Source organism: Chinchilla lanigera, unplaced genomic scaffold (genome assembly GCF_000276665.1).
Source record: "Chinchilla lanigera isolate Chin_1 unplaced genomic scaffold, ChiLan1.0 scaffold00009, whole genome shotgun sequence".
NCBI lineage: Eukaryota > Metazoa > Chordata > Mammalia > Rodentia > Chinchillidae > Chinchilla > Chinchilla lanigera.
In genome coordinates, this window is record NW_004955410.1 from 29,189,152 (window position 1) to 29,203,980 (window position 14,829).

At 35.3% G+C, this 14,829-nt stretch overlaps 1 protein-coding gene across 1 annotated transcript in view; it reads right to left on the reverse strand.

Moving 5' to 3' along the window:
* Positions 1-14,829, reverse strand: part of Hibadh (3-hydroxyisobutyrate dehydrogenase) — a 113,863-nt gene that overhangs the window by 8,741 nt on the left and 90,293 nt on the right. Inside the window, exons 5-6 of the mRNA XM_005377465.2 lie at positions 2,950-3,083; positions 1,360-1,436 (exon numbers count right to left, since the gene is read on the reverse strand). Coding sequence (XP_005377522.1) covers positions 1,360-1,436; positions 2,950-3,083 — 211 coding nt within the window. The remainder of the gene's footprint in view (positions 1-1,359; positions 1,437-2,949; positions 3,084-14,829) is intronic.

Sequence of the window (14,829 nt, forward strand, 5' to 3'; positions counted from 1 at the left end):
ATTATGATAAGTGACCCATAGCCTAAAACTGACCACAATACAGAAATAACACTTGAAGGGCTTCCTATATACTACCAGTTTTATTAAGGTTTATATAGATATGCCTTACTATCTTATAGACATTCAATTTTAAAATGTAAATGGTACAAGATATTGATAAACCAATTAGCGCTGATGCAAAGCAAATTCCTCTTTCATCTCAATTACAACATGACAACTTAATAGGTCAAGATAGTTTAACATCTGAGACAAGGGCAATTCAATAAAACAACAGCATCTTGATATGGTAATTAAGAGGAAATGTGAATCCATTACCATGTTTTTAAAAATATCTCAAATACGTTGGCTCTTTTTATTGCTTTTATCAGAAACTACGATATGAAACATTGCACTACTTTGTGATATATTTGGTAAATAGTTTTAGGGAATGTGAAGAAAACACCTGAGTAAAGCATCTTGCTCATTAAGCATTTTCTAATGTAAGAAATATATATTTAATATATTCATGAAATATAAAACATTCAAAAATTAATTAGGTGATTAATCATATGTACCATTCTTAACCCAAAAGATTAAAGGCTAAAATTAAGACATTAACCTTAAGCATGCTAAAGGATGATCATATGTAGGAAAAACAGAATTCTTTTTTTTTTTTTGGTTTTTCTCCGGTACCGGGAACCGAACTCACAACCTTGCGCTTTCCAGGCAGGCGCTTTGCCGCTGAGCTAAATCCCCAGCCCCTAAAAACAGAATTCTTAAATCACTTTAGGCAAAGTATGAGAGACATTTTATTGTACAGATATATTTTCATGCAAAGTAACCAAACCACAGCAAGTTAAAATGCAAGTTATGCATATGAACTGTGGCTCTAGGAAGGCAATCCAGCTTGTCTTGAGAATGAGTCACCAAGAACCCTTTTAATGCAGATTTTGGGGACCGTACGATAAACAGATACACAAAACTAGTCATATGAAGCAAACATTTGAATTCACTATACATAAAACCATATTCCATACATATTTGTCCCGACACTAACAAAGAATGTTTAAATTTCACAATAAAAGTATTTCTTGCATTTCAAAATAATAGAAGAAATGGGGCTTCCATATAAAAAGGATAATATCACTTCAAATGCATAGTGCAATATATTTTATGGCTATGGCAAACAGTATTCATGCTCTCCGGGGTCCTATTGTTTGTCCAATAAGCAAAGTCTATTAAAGTTCAATAATGAAGTACTTTCAATATGTCCCTGGATCAGCTCATTCATCTCCCATGAACATGAGTTTTTAACATCAGAAAATCAAATAAGAAAGCCAATAAAATTGTTAGTATATGAAAATGTAGTATTCAACAAACCTGATTCCAAGATTCATAGTTTCAGCAGTTCCAATCATACTAATTGCTAACAGCATGTTGTTGCAGATCTTGGCAGCCTGAAAAGAGATACATATTAAATATCTTTATTTTCAAGTTCTTATACATAGGTAATTTTTCTTTGCCCCATTTCACAGGCTTTTTTCAAAAAGAACACTCAAACTACTGATTCTTTCAAATGAGTAAGAGAATGTGGTGAGCACACCACACTGAGCCTAACATTCTATCCCACAGCAGTTAGGATATTTTGTCCTAGGTAATAAAGATGTAATGGTGACTGAGCTCCTACTATGGGATCTGCTCTATAAGGCATACTGATCCATTGGCACAACTGCTCTTTAAGGAATGGGACTTACATCCAATTGGGAAATGGGAGTAATATGCTACGTGAAAGGCAATAAATGAACAAACAAAAACAACGAAGTGGTTAAGTACTGGATATGGTAGAGAAAATAAGGTAGAGGCAGAAGGAGTTCAGAAGAACAAGATCACTAAAAGCAGGAACACAGAAGAGAGAGAACCTGAAAACACCTCTCAGAAAGCACACGATAAATAGGCAAGAAAAAGAAAAGGAGGTTAGGGTAAAAGGTAAATGCATAAGAGGGATTAAATATAGAAGAGGATGGGATGTCCCTGGAATTAGTAAGAACATTATTCATACGCATGTTTTAAGGAATGGTGAGAAATGTGACTGTGTCAAGAACTAGCTAAAAGCTATGAAAGCTAGGGTTAGAGAGTTACAATTAGACATGGGATAAAATGGGAGTCTACACACACTTTCAGAATGGGGAGTATGATCATGATACACGATCTTGATGGAACTGGTTTTGGTTATCATGTGGGACACAGTAATGAATTTGGCATCCGGAGACTTACCAGTCCCTAAGTGAGCAGTAAACTAGGAGGAATGGAGAAGATGGTCAATGAGGCTCCCTGAAGCAAAACTCAACAGAGCTTAGGGAAAGCCTCCACATGAGTATGGAGACAATAAATATCACAACGAAGTTTTGAAGTAGACAAATACAGTGCTAGTGGCTAGAAAAAGAGCAGTAAAAAGAGGAGTGAATGTGTGTGTTAGGAGGGTCAACTAGTTTGACTCCAGAGTTCAAAACTTTCAATCGCCTCACATCTCTAAATGAAAATTATCTGCTTTTCAAGAAAACATTTTTAAAAGAGAAAAATATTAATGTGCACATGTTGCTTCTACCTGATTATACTAAAAACAGAGATAGAAGCAAGTAATTACAAAGATGGAGAATAATAGCCACTTAGCCAACATAAGCACTTCAAATAGAAGCAGTTTTAAAAATTAACTCAGTACCCACTTGAATGACATGTCAAGGTCCCAGTGATGGAATTTTTGGTATCTCTTTTAAAACACTGGCTGACATCTTCTTAAACTCACCAGAAATGATGGAAAAGTAATTAATTCTAAATTAATTTGGGAAAACCTGAGCAAAGGGTCCATAGGTCGAACAGAGTAAAGAGGAATAAGAATAAGGTTGGGAAAGAGAAAGGAGCACAAGCCAACTTTACATTATCATGTCAAGGTCATTAATGTGACAATGGTACCTGCCCAGTCCCAACAGCTCCACAGTACACCACATTGGAGCCCATGCACCCCAGCAACTCTTTCGCAGCAGCAAATTCATCTTCAACTCCTCCTACCATAAACGTAAGGTTCCCAGATCGAGCAGCTCCAACACCTGAGTCATTCGGGGTAAAGAAACAGAAGCAAAAGGATACATTTCTTAATATGTTTAAATAAATAACAACAGGAGAAAATCCCCAAACCAAATGAAAACATCCTGCTTCCAAATTTATTTATACCAGACATGTATCAGATACTTTAAATTTTCCCCCAAAGGGAAATATAGACCTAGTCATATTCTCATTCTCGATTTATCTTAAACATGTTGGCACATTCATGGCACAAATAAATATAGAAATTTGAAATGTGAATTTTATTCTAATTTATCTACCATTCTACGAAACAGTAACAGAAAGTATACAGAAAAGGTTTACCTGGGCACACCACAGCCAGAGGGGTCTTTAGCCCCAGTTTGGATTTGAGGTATTTGATTCACTCCCTGTACAAATACTATCTACAGATGAGAGCTACACAGAGAGAGACTCACTCTTTGGCCCACAAACAAATAAGCATTTTTGGTGGTAAGATTCTTTATAAGGGGAAAGAAAACTGTTATTTATTTAGATTGATTGCTCCTGCATGCACTTTCCAATATTATCTGATTTTCCGTTTCCTTCCTGCTACTCGTATCTTTTGGGCAAATCATTTCTAGTGATATGAGAAGAAGAAATAAACGTTAAACATTGGTTCAGCTACTTTTCAGTAGCTTTTAAAAAAGGCTTAATGCACGCTCATTGATTGAAATGATTGGAGAAATAATTTCTAATTTAACACAGAAAATTTGGCCTAGGCTTGTCTTAAAAGGGGGTGGGGAGCATCCCTCATATTATTAACTATAAAATAAAATCAAGAGTATTATTACTGTTTTTAGTACTGAGATAAATCTTTACTCATAATTTTCAAGTTAGAGTTGATTCAAAAATAGAAAGGTATGTGGAAAAGCAATTATTAGTACAACTTTTACCTTTATAATTTATTTTACAGTACATCTAGAAATAAAGAAACCATAATTATATTAACTATCAAACCTGGGGCCATTAGATAGATAGCTTCAAGTAATGACCTACTTTTGAATTTAATGTATTCAATAAAATACAGTTTTTACATATTTTTTTAAAAGCTCAAGTAAGAGTTTCATTCAAATTGTGAATATTTTGCTACCGTACTGCCAAATCAAGCAATCTTCTCTTTTAGGGTTAATACTATTTTCAACCAATTATTAAGAGCAAAAGAAGATGGTATTATGTTGGCCAAACAATCTTGGAAGGGTGAGTGCTCACATGTTATGATGCCTGATATGCTTACACATATGGTTAAATTACATTATTTCATGAAAAGCTACCCTTTAAAATAGGTTACATCTGTATAAAAACCCAGTTATAAGCACTGCGGATGTAGCTCAATATTAGAGAGCTTGCATAGCATGTGTGAGGCCTTGGGTTTGATCCCTAGTACTGAAAAAAAACTAATTAGAAAAAAATGCCTTCTATTAACTGATTTATGTCAGATCATTCTGACATTAATACTAAATAACTGCCATTGTACTAATTTTATTCAATCTCCATAACCTCCTTTCTCCTGATCCTATTGCTCTGACCTAGAGAAATTAAGCAGACAATTTAATTCAAAGCTTACAAACAAATCCAGTACTATCCATCACAGGTCAACAGCTTTGTATCTAGATTACAGACTGCTAAATAACTTCAGAGAATCATTTATTAAAGGAAAATTAATGCTGACAATGGTTCTCAGCTGGTTAATCTTTTGACAAGTGCATTTTCTCAATTGTTCAAACACATATTTCAAAAAGAAAAAGTAAGTTTCTTAAGCAAGAGCAGAACACAAAAGAAAAAATAATTTATCTTTTAATTCTGAAATCTGAAGTAGTTTCACTCTTTCATCCTTCAAATGTGGTAATGTAATTATTTCCAACTTTATCATAACCTATATCCTAATGTAAAAATCTGACTAAAATGGGTAATTGTAAAGTTTGGCATATTGTAGCACTGGGTCCTATCTTCTTGCACACATTCCTTTAGTGGTACAACAGTATTAAGAACCTTGCCCCATGACAGACTAAGTTATCATAAAAGAAACAATCATTTGGAACTTCACATTCCAGAAGGTTGGAACTCAAAAGCTATGCAAGACACTTAATGGAAGTCAGAAAACACTGTATGGATTCTTAGGTCTATCAATAATATCAATATATTTATTATTCTGTCATATTTTAATTCAAGTCCATTTTCCAAATTAGGAAAACACGGAATACTCCTCAGGTAGCTGTTATAATAATGGGAGAAGTATTTACATGTTGAGCAGAGCACATATTTACAGATTTGGATGCTAATTCAAAAGTATGAAATCTGAAATGCCTCAAATCTAAATATTTTTGATACTGACACCACAAGTAGAAAATTCTATACCAGACCTTATGTGATAGTTTGCTGTTAAAATGCAGGAACACTGAAAATATTGTGTGAAATTACCTCCAGACTATGTGTGTAACATACATAAAAAACTATGTGTAACATACATAAAAAAACAAATGAATTCTTTAGAATCTTTAGATGTGGGCCCCAAACCCCAAATAAGTTATTATGTATATGTGAATATTCCAAAATCTGAAAAAATGTAAAATATACATAACTTCTGGTCCTAAGCACTTTAGATAGGAATACTCAATTTATATTTTATTTTAATAAATAAATAACCAAAATATACTGTTTAATATTACATTATTTATCATACTTCTTAAAATCTTTGATTTTCTCCATGGTTTCTCCATGAAGGTCAGCACTGGGATATTGTTTACGTTAGGTCCCCATTATTTATCACAGTGTATGATATATTCAATAGATGACTGGGAAATACAGTAAGTATAGTAGAGTAAAGGATCTGAAGATGGAATAACCTAGTTTTTGGAGTACCATTTGCTGGCTATGTGATTATAAACAAAATTACTTACCTTCTAAATCTCAGTTTATAAGATGAGAAATGCATAACTTCTCACAGAGTGGCTATGAATATGCACATGCAATAAAACTAAAATAACATTTAAATGTAAGGGCTTACTATTTTATAACTTGGTTTTGTGAGGTGAGTGTTTTCAATGTGGTTACCTAAGCCATTGTTCACTCTAGGATAATTTTAACCTCAACTGCTAAATAGCAATTGGTTTGGGCTAAATTCTGTGACAAACTAAGAAGGCAGGCCCAGGATGAGAAGTACTATGGAGAAGACTATGAACAGTGATGCTACAATTATATCACAGTGAAGACCTCTGCAAAATCTCTCAAAGGCAGCACAGTATATGGGAAAAAGATGAGAATGCTTTACTCATTCAGACAATTACCTGGCTACCTCCTAAGTATCAGGCCCTATGGCTTGCTGGAGGGTGATGGCTGCACACACAGCTGTCCCAGTTCCTGAGAAGTTATCCACCTGTGCTCTGGCCGCCTCTCTCCTTGTCCATCACTAGTCTGAGCCACTTGACACTTCCTGCCTGGCTACCACTTTGACTCTTAGTTGTTCTCTCTTCTGTTCTTGCCTCTGGAGTCTATTCTCCATACTGCAGCCAGAGGAATTTTAAACATAAATCTAGTCCATGTTTCCTCTCTCAACCTTCCAAAGGCTTCCCATCACCCTCAGTATAAAATCCCATGACCTACAAAGCCCTGAGGAATCTTTTTACATCACCTTTGGCTACCTTTCCTATCTGATTTCATATCATTCTTTCCATCACTTGCTACTTTCCAGATACTGGTCAAGCATATTCCCATCTCAAAGCCTTGCACCTGCTAGTCCTTCTCCCTGGAATTTTCTTCTTCCAACTATTCCTGACTTGTGTCCTTCACTCCATTTGGCTCTCTGCTCAGTGTTCACTACATCAGCCAGGCCTTCCCTGACCACTTAATCTAATAATCCAAAACTGTTCCTTACCCCCTTAATCTTCTTTTCCTGCCAAATTTCATTCATAGCATTTACTGCCTGCTGTTTAACACTTCTATTTGTTTCTGGTCTGCACTCTCCATATGAATATGAGCTCCATCAGGGAAGTGACAGCTGGTTCATTAGCCCCACATCCACAGTCTGGTACATAAAAGGTGCTCAGTAAACTGAAAACTCATTCAAAGGAGGAGAGAGAAAGATGTACTAAGGTTTGAATGTTGCCCCAAAGGCATGTGTTGAAAACTTTATCCCTGAAGTCTAATGAGAAGTGACAGAGCATGATGGTTCTGCCCTCACAAGTGGACTACTGCCACATCGAGAGTGGGCTTAGTATGGAAAAGACAAGTGTAACCCCTGCTGTGCTTTCTCATACTCACTCTCTCTCTCCCATCCTGTCCATCTTTACCCTTCTGCCATCGGGTGACACAGTCCAAAGACCCTCATAAGATGCCAGCCCTCAAGCTTGGACTTCCCCATTTCTAGAACTATGAGAACAGGTCTCTCTCTGTACTTTATAAATTATCCAATCTCAGGTACTCCGTTACAGCAGCACAAAATGGGCTAAGACAGGAGGTGACCAGGAAGAAAGACTGAGGAAACAAAATACTAGTTAGTACTGAGTGGTAAGTGCTCTCATAGATTCACACCAATGCCAAGGATTACAAAGCATTTTTGTCATTAAAAGCTGCTTGCCTCATGCGGGGCATGGTGGCGCACACCTGCAATCCCAGCACTAGGATGCTGAGGCAGAAGGATTACTGTGAGTTCGAAGCCAGCCTGGACTACATAAGTGAATTCAGGTCCAGCCTAAACTACACAGCAAAACGCTGTCTTAAAAAAAAAAAAAAAAAAAGAGCTGCTCACCGCTTTTGTAAATAAGGAGGGCAAGGAGGATGAAAGGGGGTAGGAGAATGGAGAAAAAAGAAGAATCAAGATATATCATGTACACGTACAAATCCCTATGATAAATTTTATCTTTATGAATATCTAAAAATCTACCAATAAAATTAATTTTTTAAAAAAGTTGCTTGCCCTAAGGTCCCCCCACATCCAGTACTGGGCACTGAACCCAGAACCTTCCCACTGAGCTGCATCACCACCCCTTTAATTGTTTTTTTTAAGACAACATCTTGCTAAGTCTCTACACTGCTCAGGCTGGGCTTGAACTTGAGATGTTCCAGCTTTACTGGGATTACAGGACTACGTCGCTATGCCCAGAGTAAAGTTTTTCATCTACAAAATGAGGTTCTTAGAAAAAATAATCAGAGTTACTTTTTGGCATTCTAATTGGGGATTTCCAAATTCACATCACATTTAAACATTTATCATATTAACATATAAAACCAATGTATGTCCCAGTATATAGCTCAGTGGCATGGTGTCTTGCTTGGCAAGCACAAGGTCCTGAGTTCAATTCCTGGAACCAAAAAAAATAAAAATAAAATAAAACCAAGATATCTCTCACTTTTTACAATATATAATTTGTTCCAAATTGGAAAAAAAAAAACAAACAGGAAATTAACTTTCTTATATAACTAATTAAATCTAACAAACTTAAATATTTGTGGCTGCCTTTAACGCTATACCTAGCACTTTCTTGTGATGATATCTCTAGTGATTTTCTTCCACGATCCTAGAATCAGAAAAACTGAACTGAATTGTACAAACAGAAAAAAAGGCAAATCTCCACATAATTCAAAATGGGTAGCTAACTACCCTGCCTCCAAAATGATAGACATCTATCACCTCTTGGTAGTGTGTTTTGATTCCAACTAGCCTTACAATGGAGAAGCGCTTTTAAATCTAATCAAGGTCGCAGCTGACATAAAAACTCTGATCACGGAGATCCATCATTCAGTGATTTTCAGCCTTACCAGTGAAGAAGATTCGCTAGCAAGGAGCCTGGAAACCAGTGTTTGTGATGGTGGTCGTGGTGGTGGTGAAGTAGGGGAAGGGATGAGAAAATGCATACAATAAAAGACTGAGTTCTTTTTTCAAAGAAGAAAAATATCAGCAAGTATCTATTCAATGTCTTTAATAACTTGCTAAGTCTCTGTGCTAGGTGCAAATAATTCAATGACTAAGCATATTTTCTGAATCAAAAATTAAGACTGTTTCCTGATAGTAGAATATTTGAAATGTAACTATTTCAAAAAGTCCAAAATGTAAGATTAAAATAAAAATGAAACATTGTCTTTGCCCTGATAGGGCCTGAAATACCACTGGGGAAAAGAAATGTTCCAGAAGTAAATGCCAAAATATCAGGTGAATGAAGAAATCCTGATTTCTTCTTTCCTTCCATTTTTCCATCTTCATCATGGAAAAAATAATGCATTCTTAGAGAAAGGGTAAAAAAGTAAATAAAAACTGCTCTCAAAGAGTAATAGTTTGATGGTAACTGTCAGTAGGCTTGTGAAAGCTTTGGTAAGAATACAAGTATTCTGATTCCATCTGTAAATCTGATTCAGAACAGTTTAAACTGAATTTGTTTTATTCAGAACAAATAAATGTGGTACATTTTATATATGCCTGTTATCTAAATGCACATAATAACCTACACCTCTATTCACAACAGATTTGAGTTTGCTTCTCAGAACAAAATAATTAGAAAACAGAAAACTAGGAATAAGTTCAAGAGACCTGCTATACAATATAATAATATGTATTATATTCTTGCAGATTGTTGAGAGAATAGACGTTTTTCCATTAAAAAATGTTTTTTATGTTTTTTTTTTTATTAGTGCATACTGGTTACACAGGTAAATGTGCTTCATTTTGGTAGATTTGTCCACGCTCATAACACAGTTTGATCACTTTTCATCCCCTCAGAAAACCCTTAAGAGTAGTTTTTTGCATGTTCTCATTACTAAAATGAGTAGTACATGTAATTAGCTTGATTTAGCCATTCCACAAAATAAACATACTTCAAGACATCTTATCATCAAAAATAACTGAAAAAATAAAATTTCAAAAAGAGAAACAAAATCAGAATTAGGAAAAATACAAAGTGAAATCGTAAGATCTCACAACGAATTTCAAATGTGGATCCGGTATCTTCAAAGCAAGCAAACCCCATTTGGAAGAAGAGTAAAGCAGTCTCAAGAAAATATATCTTTTCTTGAACTGAATCACCTATTTTTAAAGTTTGCATATTTTAAAATTCTCATAAAGATGTCTATGCAGTAAACAGAAAATGAAGTAATGAACAGTGTTCTTCACTTTTTTTGCATAAAAGGAATGATTTTTATTCAAAGTGAGCTTTAATTCAGTTTTTGCCTTTCCTGACTACTTTTAGGCTTAGACCTATAGCAGAATTTAAAATTAACATAAATTATCCCATTCTAATATTTATGTGTATTCACTTCCCAATCTTTGGGCAGTTCTACTTAGGAATCAACAAAGTCATAAGCCTCAGAGTACACATTAACATAACCAGTAGCTAGAGTCATTATTCACTATTATGCAGCACTTGTTACATAGTATATATATCAGTGCCAGCAATTTTTTCCTATTATGCAGAAGTTACTCTTCTGAAGTATGTTTGTGTTTCAGCAAAAGAAGTCAACAACTCATTGTACCTTCCCTTGTCTTCAGTTGTAGAAAGCAATGCAGTTTTTCTTCTCTTTAAGTCATTCTAATTTTTAATATTTTTTCTTGCCAATGAACCTTGATTATTTCTCTAGTCTCTGTCTATCCCTTGTAACAAAAAAATTGCCTTGCTATGTATCCCAAAACTATTTGCAGAGGCTAGAATGTACAATGAGTTTTCACATGTGCATGCCTTTTCTGGGCTGTTCCCTCATATGAAATTCCCTTCCCTTCCTTCTTTGCTTGGTATCTTCTGCTTGTCTTTCAAGACTCTATTCATATATAGTCTGATCAGCATTTCCTGACCAGTAACCAATTTCTCTATTGCTGTAATGTTATGAGTACTTATAGTACTTTATTAGGGGTATTAATCCATGATTAATACCTCTCTAATCCATGATTTTTCTGGTGTGTTTTGTTAAGATCCTTAAGAGTTTAGGCAGTTAGAATCTTACTACCCAATACATAGCGTGTGTCTGATAAACGTTAATTTTCTTCTGAGAAGGTAGGCAGAACAGAAATTGGTGATTAATAAAATGACTGAGAATACTAATTAAGATAAATTAAGACTTAATGTTTTCTACTTTATAGAAAGCTCAACTTTTTAATAACAATGTATTGTATTCATGAAAACTGCTGAGAATAGATATTAGTGTTCTCAGTACACAAAACTGTATGTAAGGTAATGTATGTATTAATTAGTTCCATCTAGTTATCATAATGCACACATATTCTAAACCAATGTGTTGTACAACTATGCACCATTTTAAAATAGATTAAAAGTTCAGTTTTGAAGTAGCATGATTTTCCAGGTGTGGTTTCTGCATTTCACTTATTGCTGCATAAACTACCATGTGCATAAGTGCATATGTATACAGACATTATTGTGAATGATTTAAAAATAAAAAAACATAATTTGAATTTATAAACTTGAGACCACACCACTTGGACAAGTCGTAACACTTCTCAATTCTGGTTTCCCCAACTGAAAGGGGTGATAAAAATATCTGCCATAATTACTTTGAAGTTCAAATGAAGCAACACACTCTAAAGGTATTTTATACAGTTATTATATAAATATTATAAAAATCCAAATATAACAAGTAAATCTACTCAGTTTAAACATGTCAAAGTCTTTGGCCTAACAGTAGCAAAGTGAAATTTGAGAACTAGCCTTAATGAAAAGCTGAACCTAAGGACTGTGATAGATAAACTATGATCCAAGTGCTGATAACCTAGAATAACCACTTACGAATCACAAATGAGGAGATCTTTGTTAATTCTACGGGGATTGGCAAGAGGCCTTCAAATCCAGACAAGAAAGAGATGGAAAGCCAAACGTAGAATTATCTTATTTTTAATACTGTAAAAACCTTGCTGCCAGAGCACTTCCATTGATATATAGCAAAACGTAGTAAATCACTTAATTTACTCAAAAGAACTTAAATGTTTTAACCAGTCTGCCATCAAAAGAGATCAAGAAGAGGACCAATGGGACTTGGGCTGCAATGTGAGCCGTCTTTAAAATGCAATTGTTCTAATCATTTTCTACAGATGCAGCCTCACAAGGGGCTGCTGTCACAGGGACCATTTACGACTTGTTATGGTGTCTCTATTGTTTACCAGCAACATTCGCTGAAAAAGGCGACAGCTGGGAGAGAAAGCTGCTACTCAACGAACAATATAATCCCGTGAAAGTAATCAACAAATTTAAGGGTGTTAATTAACTTTACACTTTATCATGTTCAATTACTTGTCTTTTCTAGGAAAGATTGCCGTGCACAATCAGTTTAGAGCGTGCCATGTTTGATTTGTAAGTGATCACTGTTTCTGTTTCAGAGTCCATGTCAGATGTTCTCTTGGGTGTTGGTGACACAGATGAATGGCTCTGCACATGTTAAGGGTGATCTGGTTTAACATAAGCCAGCATAACATAACCCCTTGTTAACACTACTTCTGGCATTATCCAAGCTGGAAACAGAAAAGCAAAATCATTCACAACACTATTCTGGAGTCAGATAAACAAAGTTTGGCTAGCTTTTCCTGAAATAAATACAGATACAACTACACGGAAAAGTAAACAATTTTTCATCATTATTTTTCAAAGTAAGACTTGTCTTTCAGGGGCGTGTTTGGGATCATTTCCTCCCAGCAAGATCTTGAAGCTCTGCTGCATTATGCACAAAGCATCATTGTATCCTCAGAGTTTACATAATGCAGGTAGTCTTTTTCTATAGCAGTTGAATAAGTGCTAGAGGTGTGTTAAGTATTGGCTTGTATTAAATTCTAGAATGTGCCTTTTAAGTCCAGAAATTGTATAAGTGTGGAAATCTGCAGGGAAGTATATTAATCTATGAACATAATGTGCAATCCCTCTTACCTTTAATGCACTTGTCCTATGTATTAATAGGACAAGAGAAAGTTCATGATGAAGCGACAATATATTCAGCATTGCATTTTAACGACAGTCACTGCAGTTCCTCTGAACTGATAAAGGGAGCTTTGTATCAAAATATTTTATAAACCATTAATGAGGTGAACAAAACTCAAAACTGAGGCTTGGCAGGAGGTGTCTATCTTTAAGAAAACAAAAGCAAGAAACATGCATCCATTCTCTTTTTTAAAAAAGCTACCTACATAGAATTTTGAAATCTCTTCATAAGCTATAACTTGCTGTTCTAGACTATTTCCTGCACAATACACAAATTAAATGCATATAAATAATTACAGTGGATTAGCTGGTTATAGCATACACAAAGACAAAGCTGAACTCCTTCAAAATAGAAAAGTTGTTAACTCTGAAAGCTAATAATGTCCTAAGTTAAATATTAAAGAAGGAAATTATAGGCTATATCTGAAACAGCTGAAACCACAATACACAGCAGCAGAAAACATTTGTTTTCTGCAGAAGATCTGCAGGGAGAAGAGAAGCGGTCGATAGATCCTTAAATTGGAAGCAATAGCTGTTCCTCTATCCCAAGTTGGCAGCTGCTACATTTGCAGGCCTGGTTCATTATTTACCCATAATGACCATCAAGCTGCAGTCAAAGTCAGATCACAACAACTGTCAGCAGCTCTTTTAATTAGCCTTGTTTGAATTCAGATAAATATCACAATAGCCCTGCTTATGCTGAAAGAGCAACAGAATGTTCTGTATGGAGTTAGGCAGGCTTGAGAAGGACCAGTGCAGTACAGAAGCTCAGACAGAAATGCAGAGTGGAGTTTAAAGGGTAGTGTAAATCAACAAATTAAATGGTTTGCTTTCATTTTGAAAATCACTTTAAAAAGCAATTCCCTGACACGTACCCAGATCAAGATGATGCCCACTGCTGGACTGCAATGAAACTGTAGGCTCCTGAAAGTCAATTACCTAAGCTCAATGACAATTAGCATAATGCCTTTGGAGCATACGATTTTAAAACTGTATCTAAGGGCTGGAGGTGTAGCTCAGTGCTACAGTGCTAGTCTAGCTCCACAAAAACAAAATAAAAACTAAACTGTTTTGTAACTAATATATCTTTCAGCTTTAAAATCACTTTAAAAAGCCAAATAAGAAATCTTTCATAAAATAAGTTGCAACCTTAATGCCCTATTTTACCTTCTTTAGTAAGAGCATAATTTGTAAACATTTTCTGTGACAGTAGTTGGATATTTTCCTATAAATTTTGCAAAGATTCCTTTCATTCAGCGTTAACAATCACAAAATAAACACAGCCAATAACCAAATTCTAGTAATCCAATTACTGCCATATTCTACCTATATTCCTTCAGATCTCCCTTCCAGTTTGCTTCAGAAAAAAAAATAAAACTCATCTGCCCTTAATTTAGAGACAACTGATTATTCACATGTGCTCTGCTTTTAACTTTGAGGCTAGGCAGAAAGAAGTAGCAGCAGCAGACGGACAAGAGTGGGTAGAGAATAAGGAGGAGCGAGAAGAAGGCAAATAATAACCCAACAGAAGTAAACGGAGGACAGCAAGAAACTAAAAGATTAAGAGAATGCTGAACTAGTAAAGTGGACTTGACTAACCAGAAACGATCATCTCTGAAACCTATTTGGAAACCCCTTGAGAGGATGAACTCCAAATTTTGGGGTGGAAGGTCTAACCGAAATGTGGTTCATTTCTATATGAGTTGGATGTGGTCCACTCTGCCACTACCATTTTTCTTCCCTCTCTCCCTCTCCCCTCCTCCTCTTGTGTTTGTATGTGCATGTGTGTGCATGCATGTGTCTTTTGAAACAGAGTCTTGCTATGTTGCCC